At 35.9% G+C, this 11725-nt stretch overlaps 1 protein-coding gene across 1 annotated transcript in view; it reads left to right on the top strand.

Annotated features, from left to right (window-relative positions):
* Positions 1–5853, top strand: part of xkr6b (XK related 6b) — a 58428-nt gene extending 52575 nt beyond the window's left edge. The window contains exons 2-3 of the mRNA XM_087812590.1: positions 1523–1719; positions 3000–5853. Coding sequence (XP_087668716.1) covers positions 1523–1719; positions 3000–3970 — 1168 coding nt within the window. The 3' untranslated portion in view covers positions 3971–5853. The remainder of the gene's footprint in view (positions 1–1522; positions 1720–2999) is intronic.
* The last annotated feature ends 5872 nt before the right edge of the window (positions 5854–11725 follow it).

Consider the following 11725-nt stretch of genomic DNA (forward strand, 5'->3'; position numbering starts at 1 on the left):
CAGATGTGTTTCAAGAAGAGGTGATCAATGATTCAAGAAATGAAAGCAAATATTTAAGTATTCACTTAACCGACTTCATTAGGTATTCAGTTTTCAGTGTAAACAAGATTTGGGAAGATTAAATAATATGTCTTCAGGAGTGTTTGTCCTCGCTTCATCGCTGACCTCAGTTTGCTTCCTTCAGCTGCCACTCAGAGGAATGCATCTGGAACTAATAATCTTTTCATTTCTCTGGGATACTTTCTTTAAAAAGCTGCTCAGTAAACATGATCTGATCAGAAGATACACATTATTTGATGGGAGCAGCAGCTCATGTCCTCTCCATTGAACAGCAACCTGAGGGAAGAGAAGAAAGACTGCAGCAGAAGACTCGTCTCCTGTGTTGCAATGGATTATGCATCATGAAACACTGACTGAACAATACTGCCTGAGTGCTAACCTCACCATGGGGGCCTGCCGGCCACAAACCTTTCACTTCTGGCTCTCAAAATAGCTCCGCATTAGAGGAAACACTGAAAACTAATCACTTGATCCATAAATCTGGAGAAAACCTTCTTTTTGGAATTAGATGTATGTCGTATCAAATGTGTTTATGGAGGTTTCAACTTTCTCTTTATTTTTTTAATGGAGTGAACCAAAATAACACATTTTTAAAACAAAGGATACACAGGCCTTGATAAAAAAAACAATGAACTTGAAAAGATATTTTAATTATCCATGTCTATTTATACCTAATATAGAAACATGATTAAGTTTGTTTCATGCCCTTTTCCCTCTTTTTTCCTTTGCATATTTTTCTTTTTCCCTCAAAAAATTTGAAAATATACCGAACAATATTTTAGAAATTGCTTCAAATTAAATAATATACAATAAAAAAAACAATTGTATTGATTTTTGGTACTAATAATTTGGAATTATACTGCATGTTTTACATTTTGTCTTTGATTTTTTTCTTGTTTCTTTAATTTATTTTCCCGCTTCTCTATTTTATTTTGGCTTGACAGACAGTGGTTATTGAATAAATTGAATTGCCCCAGACTGAAAAGAAACAAAGAAAATTTAATTAAATTTGGAGTATTTAATATTTCTTTAGCCATTTTAAATACATTTTTAGTTTTAGTTGAGTTTTTAGTTAGAAAACCTAATTGAATTTCCTGCTATGAGTTTTTTTTTTTACCATTAATTTCAATGTGACACGACCGTCTGAATTCAGACTAAATAAAAGGTTACAAGCTGACATGTTTGTTAAAAGGTTATACTCTTTACACTGTGGAAATATTGAGTAGAAATGTTCTACAAAATGAATCTGACAACTGTAAATGTCAAACATTACCAAGGTCAACTTAAAGGTGGAGAATCTGATATTTGGAAGAGAACATCGAGTGTGTTTTACTTTACAAGAAATGCTCCGGTTCATACAAGCAGACTTCCTGTTTATCAAACTCATTCTAATGTTTCACTGTAAAAGCAGATGTTCTTCAAAAACCCTGACCTTACCCTGACTTTCCTTCTGTGACCCCAGGTACATCCGCACCATGTATTTAGGCGTACAAAGTCACCGGCAGAAGGAGAACCAGAGGCGCTTCTACTGGGCCATGATGTACGAGTATGCGGATGTCAACATGCTGCGCATGCTGGAGACGTTTCTGGAGAGCGCCCCCCAGCTGGTGCTGCAGCTCTGCATCATGATTCAGAGCAACAAAGTGGAGTCACTGCAGTGTAAGTTACAAATCAGAGCTTGAAATAATGTCACAACCTCGGACGTTGAACCTGTTTCTTACTGGCGTTCGAGTGCATATCAGTCATATTACCAGAGAGGACAATAAATTGGTTTTGCTAGCTTCAGTATAATCATCTGAGACCAGGGGTGTCAAAACCTTTTTTCGAAAAGGGACACTTTTGACCAAGTGATATTTCAACGGTCACATACCTCAATTCAGTGTGACACACCGATGTATCACAATATTTGTTCACATGATACTGCATAAACATTTGACAGCATTGTTTTTATTTTACTTAAAGTTCACTTTCAAATATTCTCTGTGTGTCTTAGTTTTTGAGTTGAAATTAAACTTCCTTTGCAGCTAAAGTAACAGTGGAATCCTGCAAAATAGTGATAACTGAGAACGAGAGGATACAGTGCAAACATCAAGCATTTAAGGCAGATTTTTGGACATATTTTGGTTTTACAACAAATAAAAGCAGAGTCGGGCAATACTACAAATATATCCATGTACCTACAGTGTCACAATATATCGTTTCTTTGCCCCTGTGATACATGTCGATTCTTGCCAATACAAACCCTTGTATTCGATTCATATGGTCTTGTCATAAACAGGTTGTGTGACATTTATTTTTTTACTTATGTTGTGAAACTCGCATTCTATATTAATAAATAATAATCTATATAATTTATATTGGAGGCTGCGGGCCACATTAAATCTGACACAAATCGCCCTTAGCCATGATTTTGGACATGCCTGTCTTAGACGATGATAAAATGTCCAAAACAATTTTACACCTGACCAAGATATGATCAATCAATTACCTTTTTTTTAAGGATTAAAACTTATGTGTGTCTGAGGTCTCTTAGCAAAAATATCTTAAACGTTCTCCAATATTTAAATAAAGTTTTGAGGTATTACACAATAGACTCGAAACGATGAATACAAATGTTTGTGTTCTGAAGTTTTATCTGGATTTTTGGTTTTTACAGAATCATTCATTGACTTGTATGGCTTCAGACACAAGCTGCTCATGCATGTCTACTCTATCGAATACTATAGAAAAAAATGAAAAAATAGATAAATTGGGTTAATATTACTGCAGCAGACATTCCAAACAACAATGTAAATCTACTTTCATATGACTGTGCATAATTGTTAAGGTTAAGCTAAAATCATTAGATGTTTCGTCATTTTAACCCTTGTGTCATCTCAGGGTCAAGATGACCCGAAGGCTGCTAAGTTCCTTATTTCCTTTTCTTCTCTCATGTCCAGGTATGTCGGCCCTGTCCTCGCTGCTGTCCCTGGCCTGGGTGCTAGCATCATATCACAAACTCTTAAGAGACTCACGTGACGACAAGAAGAGCATGAGCTACCGGGGCGCCCTGGTCCACCTGCTCTGGCGCCTCTTCACTCTCTCTTCAAGGGTGCTTTCCTTCGCACTTTTTGCCTCGGTGTTCCACATCTACTTCGGCATTTTCGTGATGCTTCACTGGTCTGCCATGGCCTTCTGGGTGGTCCACAGCGGCACCGACTTCTGCATGTCCAAATGGGAGGAGGTTCTTTTTAACATGGTGGTCGGGGTGGTCTACGTCTTCTGCTGGTTCAATGTACAAGAAGGACGGACGCGCTACCGAATGGTAGCCTATTACATAGTGGTGTTTTTGGAGAACGCCATACTCAGCTTACTCTGGTACGCGTACCGGGATCATGCCACCACTGACGCCTACGCCTCTTTAGCCCTGTGTGGGGTCTTCCTGTGCTTTGCCTCAGGGGTAGCCTGCATCGTTCTATACTATGGAGTCCTTCACCCGATGGGCCCTCGATTAAGGGTGCTTGCTAGCTCCTGCTGTGCTGAGCTGCTATGGGGTCTCCCTTTACCTCCTGAAGCGGAGCCCATGGCTCCAACACCGGGTCCACGTGGCGCCCAGGCCACCCCTACACGGGTTGTGGTGGGAGAACATGATGAATCGGATGAAACCCCTACAGACACCTGCCTTCCTGTTTTTCAGGTGAGAACCACAGAGCCTGTGGATACATCTGGGATACCCATTAGACCCGAGGGGCCCCTGATTAGAATAGATATGCCCAGAAAACGTTACCCCGCCTGGGATGCACATTTCGTGGATCGACGTCTGCGTAGGACCATAAATGTGCTGCAATACATCAGCCCTAACGCGGTGGGCATCAGGTACAGGGACGGCCCACTTCTCTTCGAACTCCTTCAGTACGAATCCTCCTTCTAAAGGCATCGCCGGCGAGTCCACGTATGCATCTCCTTTCTCAAGATATCACTTCTTTCCAAGGACTTTGCCCACTCTTCACCTCAACAGTCTCTCAATTCCTCTGCTGGAGATCTACTTGATACAGTTATGATTTATTTTTAGAGAAGATATCTGTTACAAGAGAAGATTATAAACCTAAAGTATCTAACGTGACATAGAATTATCTCATATAGACCCACTGACATTGATAGATGGGGGTTCTGTGTGAGTGTAGATAAAACATGAATGTTTCATTATGAAATGCATTTTGCCGTGTTGGTAATTCAACCTGTGAATACTTGTGAAGGGCATAAATCGTCCTGACATGGGGGGCAAAGCCTGGCGGGAATGATGGAGGAGAACCTCACAGGCGCAGGTCTTTGCACATCTCTCACTCTACTGCCATTTTTATTAGACGCTCCATTCAAATGTATACAAATGTTTACCAAACCCAGAGATGATCACTTTTCTACACATGTGGCCCCCAACGTAGACTCTCCTCTTCCTCGCTTAGGCTGCATCTTTGGCTGGTTATTTTTCACATCATAATCTCATCATGTGTGGAAGACAAAACCCACTGACCTTCAATCAGTTCTGCCTATTACTAACTCGCTCAGTGCAGACTGCCCCCCAGCGGAGATCTACGGTATGACAAATATTGCCCCAAACGCTAGAGCACAAGTACAGAGAAAAGAACGATGAATGTAACGCAAACGAGCACAAACTTTGTAATGAATTGGATAGATGAGAAACATTGTTCAAACATTCCAAAGACGTTTTGAAGATTGTAGGTGTTGAAAACTGTGCACACATTTTTAAAGTGCAAAGACCTTCAACAGATCCTCCAGCATTCCCTTTCCTTATCTTGAAAAAAAATATCCCCTTTCACTTGTGTTAACATATTTACAAATGTGTTTGCTTGTTGGTCAAAGAAAAAGTCTATTATAGTGCAGTGGTCATTTATACTCTTTTCACATTAAATACATTTGAACTTCCTTAAATAAGAACCAGGTGCTGACCTGTTCAGACCGTCAGAAAAAGTAGGAATTCAAGATTATGCATTCTGCCTTGATGCTGATATGTTCATGTGTTTAAGGCCATAATTCACAGGTGCTAACTGGGCTTGGCTGGCATAATACCAACAATATTGTGTGCAGTTCTTTTTGTTTTATTTACCCTCACTGGATACGAAATAAGTTCATCAGCTCTTACGAAACATAAAACATGTCAAAATGTTTCTAAAAGAATGAATGATGATCATTAAAGTGTTCACAATATACATTTATTGTGAATATAAACCCTATTGTTAAATATTTTTTAAGCACATTAACAATTTCCTTCATATTGGAAAATCCCACCATAATTCCACATTTTTTCCTTTTTAAATTTGAATTGATTTTAGCACAATTATGACCTCAAATAATAATAAAAATCGAGTTTCATATCAATCAATAATAATAATAATTAATTCATAGTTATACGTACAACTCCGTAATCACTGACTTGCTATTACAAAGACACCATTTCTTTGAGTGTTCATTGCAGGAGCCGAAATCCCGCAATTGAACATGATTAAGATAGATGACTTGGAAACTGTTAAAAGAAAAAAAATCAACTGTCATGTAAATTGAAGGCAATGTTGAACATGCTCGCTAAAAAGCTTTTCATTGACAAATAATTAAGGGTGCTGGCTGCTGAATAACCTATTATTTTATGGAGAATTGCTGTGTATTAAGGTTTTAATTGGAGTTTGTTATAAAATTAGAACAGATGACAATTTTGAGTGGTGGGTTGATATGTATGTACATGCACGGTTATATACAATTCATTATTGTGTAAGCGATATACGTTGGAGTCAACCTTGTAGATGTTTAATGGTGACCTGAGACAAGTCAATACTTTACGAATCATCATCTGACCATATAGAGCTCAATCCCTGACGTGTCCTCTAGGGGGGGCAATCACAGAGATAAGACTCAGAATCTGAAACTTTTATTGCAAGTGTTTTAAACACAACATGGGTTTTTTTGTGTGTGGTGGCAGTACAGATGAAGGTAAAAATAACTGCAAAACTCTGTTCGAAAAACTCAAATTTTGAAATGGTCTTTATTGGTGTTATGTCCAAGTTATTTTCTTTTTTTATCTGAAAATTCTACATAGAATCATGGACCTTAGTGGTAAAACAAACAGATCAAATCTCTCATCTTTAGTTGCTGCTCTGCCCTCTTTAGGCAACACAATGACTTCCCTTTAAAGTTAATGGTTTCTCAACACACAAAGATCAACACTGGAATTAAAATTTGGAGATCCTGCTATGAGAACATGCAATGAGGTGCTACCGCCTACTGTTGTAGGTCTTGAGGCTGGTCTTAGGTTAAAGATTTGTTTCATAGTTGTGACGCAGACTCAATTTCATTTTTGGTCAGTCTTCAATAAGTCTCCATTTCAGGGCTGGCTGAGACCAATAAAGCCTATAGACACTCATCATATTAACATATAAATAAAGTTATACACCTGCAGTCAGTAAACCAGTTGAAATGTCTGGCTGACCCAACCTAATATACCTCTGAACACAGCACCAAAAAAGTACTTAGGGGGAAAATGAAATGTAGGCTTACTTTCTGGAATAGTCAGCAAAAACTCTTTTGAGGGATATTTTTTAAGCCATTGGCATTTAAGAAAAGCGGTAGTATTTTTGTTTGAGTTGCATTATATGTCTTTTGATTACACAACCTTTTCTGAATAGTAGATGTTGATGCTATTGGGAATGAACTAGAATTAGCAGTAGAGCCCTGCCAAGCAGCTCATTTACACCCATACTTATTGTTTTTACCCATTATTATTACCCTTAAATATCTTCACCAGGGGTTACCAACCTTTTTGCAACAACTGCCAACTATTCCAAGGGCTCTTCAAGACCAAAAGGGCTACAATAATTTAGTTACACACTTATGATATAACTCATCATGGATAATAAATGATATTCCTTGAATACACTAATCACGTCTAAGTCACTAATCCTCGAGAATTAACTATAGGGCCGTAAGAAAGAAAAAACTAAATCAAAAATAATAAGATGGTTATTGTATGAAAATGTTTTTCTTTAAGATTAATATTAGAACATCCACGGTGATAAAACGGAAAAATAAGAATCTTTGTATTTACAGTAGTATTACTATAGAATAATTATTAGTAGTATTTTCGTGTCTTGGTCTGATTTGTTCTAGGTATGAGAAAAATGATCAAATGTCTGTTGTAAATGTCTTAAAGGATTTTAAAAACAAATCTCAGAAGTAGCATTAGACTGTGAGTCTTGAAACTTGAAGATGTTGTTTTTGGCCACGTTTACTACAAAGAAAGCATGTAAACAAGTGAAAGGTGAGTAACATAATAATCTGTGGGCGGTCTTGTTACAGAGAATCTAAATCCAAAACTCCAATTGATTCAGCATTTTAGTTAGATTCACATACAATACGTTTGGTTTGTTTTTTTCGGTCTTGCTTATTTAGTTCTACAACAATAGTCTTGAGGGCACATCGTTGAGGTTGCCTTGACCAAACAAACAAATGCAAAAATCTCATCATCTATCTTTGTATTTTCAGCACTTTCTTGTTCTTAGAGCGAATATACAGCCATGTTGAACATTCTTGGAAACACTAGACTAGCACAGGAGATCCTCAGGACCGACAGACTAAACCAGCTGACTCAGGGGTGTCTCAATGCGGTTCTCATTCCCAGGCATGTCCTCAAGGGTCTTTATTTTGTCTTACTTTAAGATAGCCCCCCCCAAACTGCTTTTCTGCCAGACTACTACATTTTGGTTTGCACATTGTAGGTTGTTTAAAATGCTCCTTTTCAAAGCCTCTGACCTTATGGACACAATATCAGGTATATTTACACTGTGACACATTTACCAAGTTTGTGTAAAACTAAACTGTCATATAAAACTGAGCTGCTGTATAGTAGTGGTGCTTAATGCTAAAGATAAGTTGAGTTTATGTATTCATGTCAGATAATAGGATAGTAAGATGATTTATTCCATTTAAAAACTGAATTATCTTAGTGGTCTGTATGTTAGTTATGGTCCATGTTTAAAAGTTATATTTAATCTATTTAGCAAATTTGTTGGATTAAGTGAAATACTAATAATTTATTTAGGAACGTTTTTGTGATTTATCAGATAAGATAAACTTCTTACGGGCAGGAAGATCACTAATTCATATTGTGGTAAAAAAAAGTGGAATCCTCAGAAAGATATTTAGCGGTTTAATAAGGATGCATTTGTGGTCGCTAAATCATTTGTTTATAACTTACTTATTCAACTTTTTTTAATTAAAAAATAATTGAGAGAAAATGCAGTGAAAATTACATTTAAAAAGTATTATTTCAAGTGGTAATAACAACATTTGTCTAATGATCTGACAACCAGGACACACTTTTTGAATGCATATAAGGACATAATGTGACAACAAAATTAATGCATGACACTCTTAACAACACAGTTTGACACCCAGGTCACAATAATAATTCCAGCAACTCAGCTGTGGCCAAAACATGGTTTAAATACAGTAGGTTAAAGATGTTTTGATTGGATCACAAGTTCCTCAGTCGAACATATTTTTTACATAATCATCATTTGCTTTGATAATGAAAAAATAATGAGTTTTCAAAAATAGACATTAAATGACTTTGCATTGTGCATTTACCTTTCACAAAGCTACTTAAAGCTCATAGGCTTACTGTCTCAGACCATTCTCTATGTTAAAATTAGCACAAGAGGCCCAATTTTCCTCATTTAAGAAACCAAAGAACTCTTATATTATTATGTTTTATATCTATTGAGAAGGTTAAAATCTGACCATTTATCTGAGGTACCCATGGTTACATTAGCAGTGTACATGAATCCAGAGGGACTCACTCAAATGTGTGAGATTCACCAACTCCATTAATGGGACCAGCGTCAAACCTGCAAACTTGACTCAAAGCTCATTGAACTTAAAGAAAAACGTATGGACTGAAAACTTAAAAGCTGATTTATAGCTCATCATAGAACCATCTCTGGATGTGTCCTACATAAAAGAGTGAGTTTTCATATTTTTCAGATTAAAAAGAGCTTATTTTTATTTGTCACTCTGGCTGAAGAATAGTGTTGACATATCAAACACTTCTTGAGTAGCGACGGGAAATACTCCAATAAAGCCCATGAAGAATTCTAAAATTAAGCATCCCTTGAAAAGTCAATTCTCTGGTGATTAGCATAGCTGTGTCATACATATCATTATGTCTTTTTTGACTGAATTATTACGTTATAATTGCAAAGTCTTCTCTTCTGCGTCGACAATACTTCTCTCAGCCATAATGCAAAACTGCCTACATCTGCAAATCCATATACAATGTTCAGAAATTCTCCATAGTTTAAAAATGCCTTTCCAAGTCAGAAGATCCCACACAGGAGTTGTGTTACTGCTTCCAACTGCACAATAATCATCTGAACTATCTCCGAGTGTTGTACATGGTGTTGGATACTACGGTGCATTTACGACTTCTAACCTGCTAACTTTCTTATTTCATGATTCAACTTGGTGCTAAATAAACACATTTTAAAAGGTGCTATCACTCGTGGACTCGTGGGTTCACTTATTTTTGGCCTTTTTTTTGGGTTCAACGCAGACATACCTGTTATTCCAAATGCTTGAAGCCACCAATCAACTCTGGACCGTTTACAAATTAATGGTGCCATTTGGATTTGTTGGTCCACTGAAAAACAGTATTTTTCACAATAGAAATATTCAATGAGCATTCTTTTTTTTTTCATTTATTGTTTTACTATAAATCTGCGTATAATAGTTGATCTTCTGATAGAAGTTGAGTGAAAAACAATTCAAAGTGATTGTTGTGTTGTTAAAAAAAAGAGAAAAAAACGTTCATGTCATTTAAATGTCTATGTGTGTAATTATTTTCATTGTTCCTGTATAATTGAGTGTAATATTTTGTTAAGAATTGCAGCAATGATGGTTGTCAAATGTTTTTTATATAATCAAATGTATTGGAAATATTGTTTTGTTCCTTATCAAAGTTGTGTTAGCCTGTTTGCGTACTCGACATGTCTTTCAGGATACTCCCTATGCTATATGATTTTTCAAGGGTATCCCAAACAATGGCACATTGTCAGTTAGCAAATTTGCTACAGTCTGTAGCTTTTTACATAAGTATATACTGATAAAAACTACTGTATGTTGTGACTGCGAACATATAAGGAATGGTTTATTTGTTGTTGTTAAGTATAACATGTAAGTAAATGGATTAAATGGAATCCCCGTTCTTTAAAAAAAAGATGAAAAAAAAGCTGATGTCCAGTAATGTACCTTGACCCTATCTTTGGGAACAATATGAATATTATGAATATCATATGGTGCTAAAAAGTTCTTTTTTTATGTATGTTTGTTTTTTAGATCAAAAGAGAATATTATGCTGAAGATGTAATGTTAAGCCTTACTGTAGATTCATATATCAGACTGTTCATCCCAGAAGAGACAAATAAATATAGTATTTGAAAGTGAAATACTTTGTGAGTTTGAGTTTATATTTGTCACATGAATATAATAACAACCATCTGTTTGTGTTGTTACAGGTAAAAATGAATCGACAAAAACAAACATATTAATATTTATAACAAACAATGGGAACAAGCGTATGATATTAAAAGTAGTCTTTATGTTGGTGGTATAACTACATTTGTTGAATGAACTACCAACAATGAAATAAGTAATTATTGTTAAAATAAATAATTGTTTACTTAAAGTCATGGATGTCAGTAGATGAAGCTTGGAATATACTGATGAATAAACCTCATTCCACATAATATACAATAGTACACAGTACGGTTTTCACGATACTAACATTGTAAACTAGCTATCAATAGCCAGGACGATGTGACACGTTATACCATTATAATAATACAGAGTATAAACTTGAATTGAAGTCATGTTATCAAGTTAATGGTCAATAATAAAACTACCAACATTTAATGAACAGAAAGCTAAATGAAGCTAACATGGACTATAGTAGTAGCACCAACATTAACTTAGGTCACCGATCACACTTACATCAGTAAACAGTTTGATGTATATGGTGTTCCATTATCGATACTTTTCTATCTATATATTTTGACAAGCCTATATATAATGTTTAGCAAGAGCTCCAACAATTGTATGCATTATGATTAAGGCTCAAAGCTATTTTGGTAGCACGAATAATAGTTCTATACAACATTTCTTTTTAAATTGTGGAGTAATGGTGAGCACAAAACCTGCCCATAAATACTAACTAAAATAAAATAAACAAAAATTACCACTTAGATGAGGAACAATTTGTTTATCCTTGGTTAATATTCATGAATCACAAGACCAAAGTAGATCTCAATCCATTGAAATCCCCTGAGAAGAGCACTTGCTTGTATGAGAAATAGAATGTTGTTTAATATTTGTATATGTAATGTATTAATTAATTCTCAATAAAAATGTATTTAACCTTCCTTGTTTGAAGGAGGTGAAAATCATAAAAAAGGACAGACAAAAATCCAATTAATAAATATTATAAAATACAATCATAACCTGGCTGGCCAAATGAACCAAGAATAGCTAAACTCTCTTGACACAATCCACGAGCATACAAAGATAGGAAATGAAAAGGTGAGCTATAAGTAAGTTACTTGCAACATTCAAGTCTGGACTTTAG

The sequence above is a fragment of the Callionymus lyra genome, chromosome 17, assembly GCF_982586985.1.
Source record: "Callionymus lyra chromosome 17, fCalLyr1.hap1.1, whole genome shotgun sequence".
Taxonomy (NCBI): Eukaryota; Metazoa; Chordata; class Actinopteri; order Syngnathiformes; family Callionymidae; genus Callionymus; species Callionymus lyra.